General features: G+C 48.8%; 1 protein-coding gene across 1 annotated transcript in view; it reads left to right on the plus strand.

Annotated features, from left to right (window-relative positions):
* Positions 1-7394, plus strand: part of GALNT14 (polypeptide N-acetylgalactosaminyltransferase 14) — a 129897-nt gene extending 122503 nt beyond the window's left edge. Inside the window, exons 12-15 of the mRNA XM_029072136.2 lie at positions 369-452; positions 2073-2217; positions 4688-4807; positions 6486-7394. Of these exons, the coding sequence (XP_028927969.1) occupies positions 369-452; positions 2073-2217; positions 4688-4807; positions 6486-6644 (508 nt within the window). The 3' untranslated portion in view covers positions 6645-7394. The remainder of the gene's footprint in view (positions 1-368; positions 453-2072; positions 2218-4687; positions 4808-6485) is intronic.
* The last annotated feature ends 9916 nt before the right edge of the window (positions 7395-17310 follow it).

Raw genomic sequence — 17310 nt, forward strand, 5'->3', positions numbered from 1 at the left:
CAATCAAGCAGTGGTACTTTGTGCAGAGCACTGTACTAAGCGCTTGGGAGAACACAGTCCAAGCAAGTTGGTAGATTTGTTCCCTGATCCCAACGAGCTTACGTTCCAGAGCGTCTACAGTCTGTGCGTCTTTGTTACTGTTATGACTGAGACTATCTTTCTAGAGTGAAATATTTTGCCACCTCTTGAGTGCTAATCCTCTCAGCACCAGAGAAAGGGAGGCAGGCACCAGGTGCCACCTGGAAACCCACTTATCATTCCCGATGTTCTCTTATTTCGGAAGATTTTCCTCGTTCTTCATGAGCGTGACTGGGGAAAACCACACTGGTAGTTCTTTAAGCTTCTTTTCTCTCCTTTGCCCTCCTCAGCATCCAGAGCAGAGTGGAGCTGAAGAAAAGTTTGAAATGTCGGCCTTTCAAGTGGTACCTGGAGACCGTTTATCCTGAACTCAGGTATTCATCTTGACTCTGTGAAGTCCTGCTGTCAGGTGGAGAAAGTGAAGATGACGGAGGAAGAGCCACCAAGAGGGTTTAGGAGTCAAAAAATGACAGCCCCTGGGAGGAAAGATGAAAGGGACTGAGGCTATTTTAACATGGAGAAGAGAAGGCTGATGTGTGACTCAAGATTTTAATGATACTAATAAGAATAATAATATTTTTTAAGTGCTTACTATCCCGACTCTGCCCCTGGTCAGCTGTGTGACTGGGGGCAAGTCACTTCACTTCTCTGGGCCTCAGTTCCCTCATCTGTAAAATGGGGATGAAGACTGTGAGCCTCACGTGGGACAACCTCATTCCCCTGTATCTCCCCCAGCGCTTAGAACAGTGCTCCGCACGTAGTAAGCGCTTAACGAATACCAACATTATTATTATTATTTGTCAAGTACTGTTCTAAGCACTGGGGTAGATACAAGCTAATCAAGTTGGACGCAGTCCCCGTCCCACATGGGGCTCGCGGTCTTAACCCCCATTCTACAGATGAGGGAACTGAGTCACGGAGAAATAAAGTGCCTTGCCTAAGGTCACAGAGGCGGACAAGTGGTGGAGCCGGGATTAGAACCCAGGCCCGGGCTCTACTCTCTAGGCCATGCTGCTCTTTTGAAATGCTCAAAGGGTAATTGTAGGGAGAATGGTTCACTGTTATTCTCCACCTACTCTGAGGTCAGAGACCACAGAATAGATCTGAGATGCAGCGAGAGGGATTGGGGGAAGAATTTCTTGCCAGGAAGGTTAAGGCGTCTTCTCCTTTAGAGGGCTTTAAATCGGAAGGACTCCATGTGGTTGGGGTGATTTCATTTAACTGTCAACTGGAGGCAGGGTAATGGAGTAGATGGCCTGATCAGCTCCCCGTGACTCTGTCTCACCTCGTGGGACGTGCTGTCAGCTGGGGAAGAGAGTGAAGATGACTCAGTGCAAACCATCACCACTAATAAAACACAACTTCAGACACACAAATCCTAGACCGTCACCGGCCTGACCCGTACCACATATTAGATGTCGCGTCGCTCACGGCAGTCCTCCCCTTGAATGGGTTTTCTTTTCATCCATTCCTTCAATCGTGTTAAATATTGAGTGCTTACCGTGTGCAAAGCATTGTCCTAGGTGCTTGGGAGAGTACGTGGCTCAGTGGAAGGAGCCCGGGCTTAGGAGTCAGAGGTCGTGGGTTCTAATCCCGGCTGCGCCACTTGCCAGCTGGGTGACTTTGGGCGAGTCACTTAACTTCTCTGGGCCTCAGTCACCTCGTCTGTAAAAAGGGGATTAAGACTGTGAGCCCCACGTGGGACAGCCTGATCACCTTGTATTCCCCCAGCGCTTAGAACAGTGCTTGGCACATAGTACGCGCTTAACAAATACCACAGTTATTATAAACGGACACATTCCCTACCCACAGCCCGCTTCCAGTTTAGGCAGAGGGAGACTTGCTATGACAGTCCGTAATAAGATTCTCCGCTGCCACCTGAACACGACCGGTTCCCGTGTCAAGAATAAGGGCTGATAAAGGAGAACGGACTTGAAAAGGCTTGGGTAGAGAACATGGAAAGCCATAACCCCTTCCTTTTTCCTTCACTTCAGAATCCCCGAGGAATCCTTAGCCCAGACTGGAATCATCCGACAGAGACAGAAATGCTTGGAATCCCAACGCCTGGAAGGCCAGGAGTTCCCAGCCCTCATCTTGAGCCCTTGCATCACCAGCAAAGGAGAGGCCTCCGGGACCCAGGTACTAATACTGATTGGGGTATTTGTTAAGCACTTATTATGTGCCAAGCACTCTGCTAAACACTGAGGTAGATAGAAGATGATCAGACTCCACATGGGACTCACAATCTAAGTAGGAGAGAGAGCAGGTATTGAATCCCCATTCTGCAGATGAGGGAACCGAGGCACAGAGAAGTTAGGTGACTTGCCCAAGGTCACACAACAGGTAAGTGGTGGAGCTGGGATTAGAACCCAGGGCTTCAGGCTCCCAGGCCCCTCCTCTTTCCATTTGGCCACACTAACACACAGGGCCAGGTAACACACTGGGCTACCCCTAAAGAACTTGAATCAGAGATGAGAAAGACCTCCTGAGGCTCAAGCCCAGGTTACGTGCTTTTCAAAAGCGATCACTCAATCCGTCCATCTTATTTATTGAGTGCTCACTGTGTACAGACCACTGTACTGAGTGTTTGGGAGAGTACACCACAATATAACAGACACATTCTCTGCCCCAAATGGGCTAAAAAAAAGCATGTGATTCCCAGACACACTGTAGGTAGAAATCAGAGCAGAGGATGAAAATGCAATTGTCCCATCATTTTCAGCTGAATTTACTCCCTTTGTTTCCAGAGGCTTCGAATTTCTCTGAAAGAGATTAATATTCATCATCGAATCCTCCGCCGAATTACCTGTTGAATTTGGAATCTTTTTAAACTTTACTTGCAGGTGGAAAAAGGAATCCTATGTCAGTCAGAACATACTCTCTAACTCTCGAGTAATAGATCATAGAAGAAAAAAAATCTAACGGGAATTGTAGCTTTAAGGTAGAAATCACAAGCCCCGGAAGTCAGAAAGTTCTCAGTTAAAAATTTCCGCTAACAACTAAACCTGAGTTCTTTCAAGCACCCATTGTTACATTCCCCCAAGTGCTCAGTATAGTTCTCTCGGCAAAGTAGGTGTCCAGCAAGTAGACCGATTGACATCACTTCATCCTACAACACTTGGGTAGGAAAACACAGAACCTATGATGGGAGTGGGAAAGATACAATGTATGTCAGTAATTCAGATTATCTAAACAAATCAGTAAGAGAACAATGTTGAAATGTATCTTCATTATTAGATCCTTTATTTCATTATCTGTGATTCTAGAAGGACTGGCTATAGTCTTTTGCATTCCATGATGCTATGCACTATTATGTCCCGTGTCTTAGAATGGATTCCTTGCCTTAAGAAGGTGTGAAAATATCATCTAAGAACTTGTTAAATGAGTTCACAGAAGATAGCACCAACTTCTGCAAGATACAACCGATTCCAATCTCTTACACAATTAAAATCTCACCCTTAATTTTACATGATTGTGGATTTTCCTTGTGCATTTATTTTTTTTTTGTTATCTTGGTAGTTGGAGACTGCTTGGACATCTGTATTAGATATGTTATCTGGAGACTTGGTTTCTGAAGTTGACTATCTCAGACATGCTGTGCAAACTTGGATGAGTCATGTCACCTCTCTGAACTTTAGTTTTTTCCTCTGTAAAATGGTGGTTAAATATCTGTTATTTTTTCCTCTTAGACTGTGATCCCCATGTGGGACAGGGACCATGTTTAATCTGATACTGTACCTGCCCCAGTACTTGTTACATAGTAAGTGCTTAACAAATACCACGATCACTATCATTATTATTATTATTTGCCACTTCCTACCACTTTCTCCTTCGAAAACATTTCCCCTCAGCTCCCTGTGGGCAGGGAATGTGTCTACCAACTCTGTGATATTACACTCTTCCAAGCGCTTAATACAGTGTACTGCACCCCATAAATGCTCAATAAATCCCACTGATTGATTGATGATTGTGGGACGGGAATGCGTCTCCCAACTCTTTTATATTGTGCTCTCCCAAGTGCCTAGTACAGTGCTCTGCCCAGAGTGACCTCTCATTAAATACCATTGATTATGAGTCAAAGATGTACAGAAGTAGTCCTTTAAACCTCCTCAATCCACTCAGGCTAGAAGAATCAACGTGGTGAGGGAAGGAAGTGGCAGATCAAGTTATCCAGGTGGGTCCCTTCAACCCCATCCATGACCAGAAAGGCTTCACATTCTACTCCCTCAGCCCACCCAGACCAACTTCACAGCTTCCTCGGCTGTCATTTTTTTGTTCGTTTGTTTTTATAGTATTTTCTAAGGGCTTAGGCTAGGCTGAGGGCCTAGTGCTGTACTTAAGCACTGGGGTAGATACATAATCAGGTTGGACACAGACCCTGCCCCGCGTGGGACTCACACTCTTAATCTCCATTTTACAGATGAGGTAACTGAGGCCCAGAGAAGTTAAGTGACATGGTCTAGGTCACCCAGCACTCATGGGGCAGAGCCGGGATTAAAACCCACTGGCGATGCTGCTTCTCTCTTAATTTTGTAATCCAGTGCCCATTGCAGGTTCTCTGTGAGCGGTGGCTGACGGATCCTATGCTGTTTTCTCCCTCCCTCTCCAGGAATGGACCTACACTTTTGCCCAGCAGATTCGCCAACAGCAGCTGTGTTTGTCTGTTCACACACTTTTCCCTGGCTCTCAGGTGCTATTCTCTCCTTGCAAGGAAGAGGATGGGAAGCAGGTAAGGCCAACCCGGAATTTTGGAACGGTAGAACCAAGGTGTGGAGGAGAAAGCTCCTGAGACCATTTTGGGAGCAAGATCTCTCCCTTCATTCTCTGGGATGGAGCCAGCAGAGGCAGCGACTGGACACGCTTCTCTCAGACTCCCTTCTTCACGGAAGCTCGCTGTGGGCAGGAAACATGTGTAGCAACTCTGCTGTTGGGCTCTCCCAAGCTCTTAGTACAGTGCTCTGCACACCGGAACTTTCAGCCTCAAACTCACTTCCCTCCCCGAAGGACTTGCTTTGGACAAGGCTTCCAGTGAGGCGAAGTGATAGGCCACTTAACCCAAAGTGCTCGGTTTTGGCGCGTTCCCGTCCTGCCCTCATCAAACCTAGTTGTGTTTGCTTCTCCCTTTGAACTCATTACAGTTTAATGCTCCAGAAGGCCCGTTTGATGCGATGTCAGAAGCGTCGTGTTAGAAGCAGCATGGCCGGCAGAAAGAGCACGGGCCTGGGAGTCAGAGGGCCTGGGTTCTAATCCCAGCTCCTCCATTTGTCTACCGTGTGACCTCGAGAAGGTCACTTCACTTGTATGCCTCAGTTACCTCATCTGTAAAGTGGGGCTTAAAGGTGTGAGCCCCATGTGGGGCAGGGACTGTGTCCAGCTTGATTATCTTGTATCTACCTCAACGCTTAGTACAGTGTCTGGTATATAGTAAACACTGAACAAATGCAAAAAAAAAAAGCACCCAGTACAGTGTCTGCGTTCACCAGCTGCCTAGTACAGTGTTCTGTACCCAGCTGGGCTTTAGTAACTACGATGGTAGTGGCCCAGTTGGTTCTAGCACGTGAATGCCTGAATAGCGTAAAATATCTGTACTGATCTGCCCAGCTCCTTTTTTGCTTTAAAAGTATTTATTAAGCACTTACCATGTGCTAGGCACTGTACTAAGCATCGAAGTAATAATAATAATAATGATGGTATTTGTTAAGCCCTTACTATGTGCCAAGCACTGTTCCAAGCGCTGGGGTAGATACAAGGTAATCAGGCTGTTCCACATGGGGCTCCCAATCTTAATCCCCATTTTATAGATGAGGTAACTGAGGCACAGAAAAGTTAAGCGGTTTGCCCAAGGTCACACAGCAGAGAAGCGGCGGAGGCAGGATTAGAACTCACGTCCTCTGACTCCCAAGCCCGTGTTCTTTCCACTAAGCCGCGCTGCTCCGCTGCAGCCTGTTACAAGCTAATCCGTTTGGCCACAGTCTGTGTCCAACATGGGGCTCGCAGTCTTAAACCCCATTTTACAGACGAGGGCACCGAGGCACCAAGGAGTTAAATGACGTCCCCAAAGTCACACAGCAGACAAGTGTCGGTGCTGGGATTAGAACCCAGATCCTTCTGATTTCCAGGCCCCTGTTCTATCCACTAGGCCACGCCGCTTCCCCTATTCTGCTTTTAAATTTATTGACTAGTAAAATATGTTCTCCTCCTGGGTTTTGGCCACAAGTGTGTTGACTCTGCTATTTAACGTACTCAACATCACTCAGTTGCAGTTTCATTACCCAAGGAGATCAATGCTCAGGGAGGTCTTATCTCCGTAGCCGGACTAAGTTCAGATTTTGTTCCGACGTTCAGAGCCGGGGTTAGTCTCGGCGACCCGAGCTCCAACTTTCCCTCTCTCTCTTTCTCTTCGGTAGCGATGGGCTAAGTCTGGTCCCCACCTCGAGCACTTGGCTTCCCGCCTCTGCCTGGACACCGAAATGATGGGAGACGGCAGCGAGGACAGCAGAGAGATGGTCGTGAACCCCTGCGAGATCTCCATCATGAGCCAGCGCTGGGACATGGTGCTTTCCTGAGCAGCCAGGCGGGCTCTCGTTCGGACCGAGCCGACGCTAAAACCAAGTCCAGTGGGGCGACGGGGCGGAGACGGGGTGGAAATTCCCCAGTGGAGTCATGCGGCCGGGAGACGGGAGGCTGTCTGAAGCCCAGCAGGGGCCTGTGGTCCCCCACCAGGCACGATGGGCCGGTGCCAGAGGGAGAGCCCCCAATACGTACTAGGGACCACCGCCTCAGGCAGGGAGCGGGAACAGACGCTGCTCAGAGCTGCAGCTGATCCCAGGCGAGGCCTCTCCGACCGGTCCTCCCCTCGCCGTTGTCCGCTCGGTCCCTCGGGATTCGGAAGAAAATCCCACCCGGACCTAGCGCCTGCGGTATTTATCGTTCCCTCTGTAATGGAAGCAGCGGTCTGAAGGGGAAGCCCCGGGATGCAGCGAGCCTGGCGGAGGAGACGGAGACGGAAAGTTGGGGGACTTCGAGGAGGAGGAGCTGACGAAGATAACCCAAGACTGGCCCTGGACGTCGGGTTACTTTGATTCTGTCTTCTGTGACGGAGGGCCCCAGTGGAGCATTGTCTAGAGGAGGTTGGTGTCCCCCAGAAAAGTTTCTAAGGAACCATGAGGCCTAATCAAATAAGCAGCACCCAGATTTTAGATAGAATCTACCTCCTTCTGGACGCTTCCTGCATGGTCTTCTGATGATCTTGATTCCACCCCAGCACTTAGTTTGGCACATGGAAAGCTCTTTAATAAATACCATCGTTTGAATTATTAGTATCACTTTCTGGTCGCATGTGGGAGCGGGAAAGGGAAGGAGGATGACGGAGGGCCGCTGGTTCTCGCTGAGGTTCAATTCTTGTCATCATACTGGCATGACGTGGTGGGGTTAGAAGGGAAGGCACTGTCGACAAATGGGAAAACAAGTGAATATATCACCAGTCTTTTCTCTTCACAAAGCAGAATCACCACGCTGGGACCCGGAGCCACCTCCCAGGTAACCAAAATGATCAGGACGAAAACTCTTTGGGGTAAGGAAAAGGCAGAGTTGCTTAACCAGTGACCGTGGAAGAAATAATCTTCCTTCAAGTAGAAATTCAGAGCTGCAGGGGAAGAAAGGGAAGTCTGCGTACGAAACCTCTGAGGGATCTGAACCAAATTTTTTTTTTTAAAACTGCTACATGGATTTTTGCAAGTTAACTATGTTTTATCACCAGAAGGGCCATCAGAGATGCACAGAAAAGTTCCAGCACTGAGAGCTTTGCTTCGCAGCTCGTACTTTCAGAAAACAACTGTTCTATTTTTTATTTTGGGGGGGGTTTCCTTCTCCTTCCCTGCTTTTTCTCTACTGTTTTCTTATAGTGTCACAATCCTGGTGTCCTCCATCTGATTCTAATCCCTGGGTGTATGGATCCACAGATGTCCGTGCCTCCGTGTCTGTGTGCCCCGTGGGTGTCTTCTTGAGGCTGTCCCCCAGTTCTAGCCTGAGATCTTTGGGCACAAGCATTTGTTTCCAACCTGATTTAATTGTATTTCCCCGCCCAGGGCTTAGTAGAGTGCCTGGCACATAGTAAGCGCTTAAAAAATACCACAATTATTAATTGCTATTATTTGTGTGACTTTGCATCTGTCCACGTGACAGCCGGAGGTTTGTGAGTTCTTGAGAGTAGATGTGGTGCTGGTGTGATCCCCTGGCGTGTTTGTGTGGTTCTGTTTATCTGGGTGTGTTTTTGTCGCGGGGAAGCGTGAAAGGAAAGACGTCTCCTGGAGGCTTCCCACTCACTCTTTAGGGGTGGGTGGGATGAGTAGGTGATGAGAGCAGGGGTTTGCCCGAGGCTTCAGAGCCATCATTTTTTATTGGTATTTTTTCAGTGCTTAGTATGTATTGAGCACTGTACTAAGCGCTGAGGTAAATACAAACTAATCCGATTGGACACAGTCTATGTCCCACATGGGGCTCACAGTCTTAACCCCCATTTTACAGATGAGGGAACTGAGGAACAGAGAAGTGAAGTGACTTGCCCAAGGTCACTCAGCAGGCAACGGCGGAGCTGGGATGAGAACCCAGGTCCCTCGGACTCCCAGGCCTGCGGTCTAACCACTAGACCATTCTTCTTTTCATGCCATCCGGGCCCAGCTGCCTACCACCGTGGGTCCCATGGATCCTCAGGTGCCAGTCACCTGGGGTGACAGCCCCCACAGCCTCCTCACCCGAGGCCTCTGACAAAATCAGAGAGTTTCCAGCCAGGATTGAAAGAGTCCAAGTGGTGGTTTCCTGGCCCATTACTAGCCATTTGAAACTTCGGCCCTTCCCGGGCTTCATCCTCTCTCAAGTTCCTGTTTCCGTCCGACCCCGCACTCTGAGTGAGAAGTTGTCCACCCTGCTGAAAGCTCATCCTCTAGACTGTAAGCTAGCTGTGGACCGGGAAGGTGTCTGTTATATTGTTCTATTGTACTCTCCCAAGCGCTTAGTACAGTGCACTCAGTGAGCGCTCAATAAATACAATCGACTCTTGGGTCTCTCAAGGACCCCTGCGGTCTGACAGTGGCCCCCGGGACCAGGGCTCCAGAACTCACACAACCACCATACTTTCAATCGTAGTTACTGAGTGCTTACGGGGTGCAAAGCACTCAACTAAGCGCTTGGGAGAGTACCGTGCAACAACAGTCAGCAGAGTGAGGAGCCCCAAGACTTCCGTCTCCCAGCCCCGAGGCTTTGCCACGTTCCCGTGATGGTGGAAGTTTGGATGGGAGGAAGATCATCAAAATAACGATTCCGGTATTTGTTGAGCCCTTACTGTGTGTCAAGCACTACGCTAGACACTGGGATAGACACAAGATAATCAGGTTGGACGTAGTCCGTGGCCCACATGGGGTTCGAAGTCTAGGTAGGAGGGAGGACAGATAGTTAATCTCCATTTTCCAGATGAGATAACGGAAGCACAGATAAGTTAACTGACTTGCCCAAGGTCACACAGCAGACAGGTAGCAGAGCCGGGAGGGAGGAAGGAGGGAGAGAACCATACCTCTTCTCCTTCTACTCTCCTTCCACTTTACTATTCCTCTATTCTGCTTCTGGGAGCAGTGTGGCCTAGTGGAAAGAGCCCGGGCCCGGGAGTCAAGAAACCTGGGTTCTAATCCCTGCTTTGCCGCTTGTCTGCTCTGTGTAGTTGGGCAAGTCACTAATTTCCCTGGGTCCCCGTTTCCCCATCTCTAAAATGGGGATAAGGTACCTGTTCTCCTTCCCCCTTAAAAAATGAGTTTGTTGAGGGACAGGGTCTGTGTCTCATCTGCTTATATTGTATTTACCTCAGCGCTCAGTACGGTGCTTGACATAACAGCGCTTAACCAATACCGCGGTTCTCACTGTTGCCGCTCGAGAGTGGCATCTTTTCCTGGTCAGTGCCAAATAGATCGCCCACTCAGGAGAACTGCCATCTGCAGTCAAAAGTTCGAGTGGTCCTGGGACAGGTCTCAAGATGGTACGGTCAGCTGGAAAGCCATCGATTTTACTTATCGGGCTTCGACCTATCCGGCATCCCTTGGCCCGTGGGATCAATAAGCCAGCCGTACCAGCGCATTCGGAAAATTGATCCACCCGACTGAATATTTTATGAGCCCCTTCCACCTGGAAAAGGCACACCCATGCTAAAATAACCAGTCCTTTCCACGGGCTGGGCATAAACTGGACTTGTCCCATTCAATCATTCAACCAGTGCTATTTAATAAGTGTGGGATTTTTAAGTGCTACGTGCCAAGCGCTGGGGTAGATACAAAATAATAATCAACTGTCTTTATCGAGTGCTCACTGTGTGCAGAGCGCAGTTCAAAGTACTTGGGAGAGTACAGTATAATCAAGTTGGTAGACATGGTCCCTGCCCACAGTGAGCTTACGGTGTAGAGGAGCTTAGAGGGCTATGAAGGAGGAAGAATGGGTATTTGATCCTTATTTTACAGATGAGGAAACCGAGGCATAGAGAAGTCAAATGACTTGCTCAGGGACACACAGCTGGCAGTGGTAGACTGTAAGTTCATTATGGGCAGGTGTCTGCTATATAATAATAACGTTGGTATCAGTCAAGCGCCTACTATGTGCCGAGCACTGCTCTGAGCGCTGGGGGAGACACAGGGGAATCGGGTTGTCCCACGTGGGGCTCCCGGTCTTCATCCCCATTTTACAGATGAGCTAACCGAGGCCCCGAGAAGTTAAGTGACTCGCCCGAAGTCACACAGCCGACAAGTGGCCGAGCCGGCATTCGAACCCGTGACCTCCGACTCCAAAGCCCGTGCTCTTCCCACGGAGCCACGCTGCTCTATCTGTGGTACTCTTGCAAGAGCTTAATACAGTGCTCTGTGCACAGTAAGCACTCAATAAGTAAGATCGATTGAAATGGTAGGGTCAGGTTAGAATCCATTCTCCTCTCCCAGGCACGCGGCCTTTCCACTAGGCCACCCGGCTTCCTTTCTCTACACCAGCAAGAGAAGATGGTAAGTGGAGCAAAAATCTCCAGGCCACAGCAGGGAGGGCACCAACGTTTGAGTTGTTCCATCCTTTCCAGTCCTCACTTCAAGCATAAAAGGGAAATCAAGATGGTCCCCCACCACCAAAGTAAATGACGACTCGTCTAGGTGACAGACGTGTCTTCGGGGAGAAACGTATCCCTGAGCCCTGCTCTCCCTCAGTGGGGCCACCCCCACACCCAGCCTTTGAGCCTGGACCTGCCCCATTCCCTCTCGCTCCTTCACAACCCCTTTCTGCCCTCGGGGTCAGGGGTCGAAGTTGAAAGGATTGAGGCTCTCGGCCAGTCACACTCAGAGTCGGAGGGGTCGGCTCGAGCGACCGCAACGCTGGGGAAGCATCGCTTCCCCGTACCCTTCCGTGGTGGGAAGTAGCATGGCAGAGTGGATAGAGAGGGAGTCCGAGGTCATAGGTTCTAATCCCGGCTCCGCCACTTGTCCGCTGCGTGGCCCTGGGCGAGTCACTTCACTTCCGTGGGACTCGGTTACCTCATCGGTAAAATGGGAATTAAGACCGTGAGCCCCACGTGGGACAGGGACTGTGTATTTACCCCGGCACTCATTAAAGTGCCTGGAACATAGTAGGCCCTTCACAGATATCATAATTATTATTATAATCATTATTCCAGCCCGGAATGGGGTCCTCTCAGCAGGGTCGGCATTGCAGTGACAGGGGTCAGTGAGCTGTTTTTCGAATTCTGACGTACTGTGCTCTCCCAAGTGCTTAGTACAGTGCTCGGCGCACAGCAAACGTTCAATAAATACCACTGACGGATCGATTGAATGATTTTTTCCTCCTCGGAGATCACCGGACGCTTCCGGTGATCTACATCTCCTTCTGAGCGGGCGGAGCAGACCCCCCTGTTTTTCGGTGGTTCCGGGTGGTCCCCCTTGCGTTAGCAAAGGGTTCAGGCCTGGAAGGGCTTTTCCATTTGCCGGGGAGCTGCCTAATTTAATGAAGGCATCGCAGCGTGAAACCTCACCGGCTTATTGGGAAAGGACTTGAGCAAGATATTATTTCACAGCAGTAGATTGCATCATTTCCATTTTGCAGCTTTCCAGCGGGAAATAATAAAACAAAATTACAAATGGAATGAAAGAAAAAGGAAAAAAAGCCTCCAACAATGCTGAAAAAACAAACTCAGCCACGCTGGGATGGGGTTGGTTACGTTAGTCAATAAAGTCTGTAAATACTACTCAGGCTCTTTCACGGCAAGAAAACTACCCAGAATGTCTTCGTGAGTGAGAACTCTCGGCCAGGTGTGTTACCAAGGCCCAGAGGAGGCTGAGGTCATCTTGGTGTGGGGGTAATGAGAAGTCTCCAGACCAGAGGAGGAGACACATCCATTATTCATTCATTCAATCAGTAATACTTATTGAGCGCTTACGGTCAAGGGGGTGTTTGCGTGGGTGATTATGAAGAATCGTACCGTGTGTCTTGATCACGATGGTGTGTGGGTGTATGTACACTGCACCGTATGAAGCAGTGTGGCTCAGTGGAAAGAGCCCGGGCTCTGGAGTCCGAGATCATGGGTTCGAATCCCGGCTCGGCCACTTGTCGGCTGTGTGACCGTGGGCAAGTCACTTCACTTCTCTGGGCCTCAGAGACCTCATCTGTAAAATGGGGATGAAGACTGTGAGCCCCACGTGGGACAACCTGATTCCCTTGGTGTCTTCCCCGGCGCTTAGAACAGTGCTCTGCACATAGTAAGCGCTTAACAAATACCAACATTATCATTATTATTATTATTATTATTATTACACTGTATCTTTTCCCAAGGCAACTAGACCACTTGACCCTCATTTTTTCACTGTTCTACTGATCCACCAGGAAGAGAGATGAGAAGGCGAGGACAAGGTCTGAGAGGTGACCTCATGTAAGCTCGTTATGGACAGGGCACCTGCCTGCTTATTTGTTGTTTTCTACTCTCCGGAGCACTTCATAGATTGCTCTGCACATAGTAAGTGCTCATGGAATACCTCTGAATGATGGATTGATCCCTGGGGTGAAGGTGAAAAGCCAGTCAGAGAAAAATGAAAGAAGGAAACAAAGGAGCCAGGTGGCCAGGGGATTTTAGGCTGCCCAGGAACTTCATCGAGGCTAATAGTTCTTAGAAATGGAACCCAGGGTGGGGAGGCAGAACCAGTTAGAGACTGTGATGTTAATTTGAATTAGGGATAATGATTAAAAAAAGAAAATCAATCAATGCTATTTATTGAGTGCTTACTGTGGGCTGAGCACTATACTAAGCACTGGAAGGATATGATACAAGAGAGTCAGTAGACGTGGTCCCTCCTCATAACGAAGCACTTACTATGTGTCACTGTAATAAGTGCTGGGGCAAATCCAAGATAATGAGTTTGGTTACGGTCACTGTCCGGCTGGGGGCTCACAGCCTAAGGGAGAGAGAGAACAGGTATTTAATGTCCATTTTAACAAAAGAGAAGTTCAGTAACTTGCCCAAGGTCACGCAGCAGGCAGACGTGGAAGGTGGCATTAGAACCCAGCTCTTCTAACTCCCCCAACCCACGCTGTTTCCACTAAGACATTCTGTAAAAGTAGGACCACGACCCTTCCAAAAAAAAAAAGTTTGGTTCCTAATGGATGATTCCTTATCCACACCTGGACCTTATCTTAATCACTTAATCAATCAATTTACTGAGTGCTTACTATGAGCAGAGCACTGTACTAAGTGATTGGGTGAGCACAATAAGGGAGAGTTGATAGTTGTGTTCCCTTAATACACTCACCCTGCTGCCCTGCAAGGTCACCCTTTCCCGATGGTCTAAATGAGAGTGTGGAATGAGAGTGAAGTAGCCCTCAATAGAGCCCATTGATTGGTTGATTTATTCCATCCTCCCCCTCACCCCACTCTTCCGGTTGCTCCAGACTAATAGAGGAGGACAACAGAGCCGAATTTTAGTCCAAGATCTTTGTAATGTGGAAATTTCAGTGAAGTGACCTATAATCGTATAAAGAATGATCTTGTGCCAACAGACTGCAGAAACCCACCAGTTCCAGACGTGGAATGAGGAAGAAGCGGTGTTGTCTAGTGGATAGAGCACCGGTCCGAGAGTGAGAAAGACCTGGGTTCTAATTCGAACTCCCCCACTTGTCTGCTGGGCGACCTTGAGCCAAGTGTTCTAATTTGTTTTCGGATTAGCCTTCCAGGGAAATCTTATGAGCACGAGCCTGAGGGTCAGAGGGCCTGCGTTCTAATCCCTACTCCTCCACTTGTCTGCTGTGTGACCCTGAGCAAGTCCCTTCACTTCTCTGTGCTTCAGGTACGTCATCTGTAACCAGGGAATTTAATCCTACTCCCTTCTACTTGAACTCTCGTGTGGCGGGGATGGTGTCCCACCTCAGCGTCTAGCATCAACCCCGGTGCTTTTAATAGTCAGTCAATTGTATTTACTGAGCGATTAGTGTGCAGGACACTGTACTGAGCGCTTGAGAGAGCACGATGTAACGCTATAACAGACACATTCCCTGCCCACAATGAGTTTAAACCCTGGAGTTTAGCACACAGTCTAAGTAGGAGAGAGAATAGATATTTTATCCCCATTTTGTAGATGAGGGAACTGAAGCCCGGAGAAACAAAGCGACTTGCTCAAGGTCACACAACAGGCAAGTGGTGGAGCTAGGATTAGAACACGGGTCCTCTGACTCCCAGGCTGGTGCTTTATCTACTTGGCCCCGCTGCTTCCTACCCTGCACCTATGTCCTTGTGCCCTCACCCGCTAAGGAACTTCTCCTGCCCCTCTTTTCAACACACACACACACGTTTTAGCAATGTATCTTTAAATTCTGTTGTTCTCTCCCGCCCGTCATTTATTTTAGTGTCTATCTCCCAAGATAGATTGTCAACCCCTTGAGGGCAAGGATTATCTCTACCGGCTCTATTGCACCCTCTCAACTGCTTACTAGGTACAGGGGTCCTATAGAATGAGGGTTCAATAAATATGATTGACTGATAATAGTGGTGGTATTCGTCAGGGTTTACTGTGTGCCAAGCACTATACGAAACGCTGAAGCGGATACAAACCCTCCTTTCCTCTTCTCCCACTCCCTTCTACGTCACTCTGACGTGCTTCCTTCTGCCTACCCCGCTCCCAGCCCCGCGGCACTTACGTACATATCTGTACTTTATTTGTATTGTTGTCTTTCGCCCCAGCTCTAGACCGTGAGCCCGTTGTAGGCGGGGAATGTGTCTGTTATCGCACTGTACTCTTCTCCAAAGCACTTAGTTCAGTTCTCTGTACACAGTTAAGTGCTCAATAAATACGATTGAATTAATATAATCCGTAGCCCACACGGGGCTCACAGTGTAGTTGGGAGGGAGAGCAGGTACCTAATCCCTATTTCGCACGTGATGAAGTTGAGGCACAGAGAAGCGAAAGGATGTACCCCAGATCACACAGTAGGAGGAGGTGGGGATTGGAACCCAGGCTCCCAGGCCTGTTGTTCTCTTTCCACGAAACCACAAGATTGATTGGGCCACTTTCCCCCTCCATTCCCCAGCCTCTGGCTGAGAGGGTCATTTGGATATCAAAATTCTTCAGTCCAGTTTAATTAATCGAATGTTCTTCCTCCCCCAGCGCGACACCCAGCCATTCTGGCTAGCAGCGAAATGTCCCCCCCCAGCACGGCCGTCCCTGGGCTCTGCTAGGATTCCAGTTCTCTCAGCTCATGCCACTCCCCGACACTTCGTACGTAGGCAACAAACACAGGCTGGCCAGGCTGTGGACCTCAGCCCTTCCCCTCTGACTCAACTACCTGGTCCAACCCATCAACGGGAGATCGGAAACTGTCCCAGGGAGAGGGAGGAAAAGGAGCCCATTTCTTCATGCCCAATCACGAGGGCCAGGCTTAGTTCCGGGATGGCCCACATTGTCCCGCACAGAAATGATCTCATACCACGAGCACTGCAGAAAGAAGGTTGCCTGCATTTTATTAAAACAGAGAGAAAGAGTCTCTCGGGTCTCGCCCTCTTATTTTCCGGAAGTTCCTTCTCCTGTCTGAACCTCAATCTCTCCTCTTTCAATATAATCTCGTTTGCCCTTTACCTGCCCTAAATTGAAAACGAAGAGCGGCGGATCATTCTCACTTCTACAAGAAAGTAACTTGGTCTCTTCTCGGCCTTCTTCTCAGCCGGGGACGTTTCCTCTCTTTGCTTTCCCGCGTGATGCTTCTGCAGATGCAGCTCAAATAAAATTACATTTGCTTTTTTCCCCCAACATGTAATTTTGCAAGCTCATATATAATTTGCCGTCCATTATTCTGGCAGCTGAAGCGTGGCAAAATTTAATATTGATAATTAGAGCCTTCCCAGCGGGGAATGCTCTACCTAAGGTGGAAACTCATTCTGTTACCAAAGCCCTCTCCTTTTATTATTTATAACTTTGAGGCATTTCCCTCAGAGTAAAAACGTTCCTAGTGCATGACAGTCTCGTGTTGAATTACTTTCTAAAGTCTGAACAAAATGCCTAGAGTTTCGATGCTAGAAAAACTATAATGTGGTTTTTTTGGTTACCAAAGAGAGCTATAGGTAAATAGAAAGTGCCCAAATGAATGCAATAGTTGGCGATATTTTGGCAACGTTACTGAAAGTTGCAATCGATCAATAGTATTTATAGAACACTTAGTGTGTGCAGAGCGAGTTTGGGCAAGTTCAGTAGAAGACGGGGAAGCAGTGTGGCCTAGTGGATAAAGCCCAGGTCTGGGAGCCAGAGGACCCGGGTTCTAATCCTGCCTCCTCCCCTTGCTGGTGGGTGACCGTGGCTCAGTGGAAAGAGCCTGGGCTTCGGAGTCAGAGGTCACGGGTTCGAATCCCGGCTCTGCCACCTGTCAGCCGTGTGACTGTGGGCAAGTCACTTAACTTCTCTCTGCCTCGGTGACCTCATCTGTCAAATGGGGATTAACTGTGAGCCTCACGTGGGACGACCCGATGACCCTGTATCTACCCCCGTGCTTAGAACGGTGCTCGGCACATAGTAAGCGCTTAACAGATGCCAACATTATTATTATTAAGTCATTTAACTTCTCTGTGCCTCAGTTTTCTCAACTGCAAAACAGGAATTCAATGCCTGTTCTCCCTCCTAGTTGACTGTGAGCCCCAAGTGGGAGTATCTAAACTAAGTTGCGTCTATCCCATTGCTTAGAACAGTGTTT

The sequence above is a fragment of the Ornithorhynchus anatinus genome, chromosome 9, assembly GCF_004115215.2.
Source record: "Ornithorhynchus anatinus isolate Pmale09 chromosome 9, mOrnAna1.pri.v4, whole genome shotgun sequence".
Lineage (NCBI taxonomy): Eukaryota > Metazoa > Chordata > Mammalia > Monotremata > Ornithorhynchidae > Ornithorhynchus > Ornithorhynchus anatinus.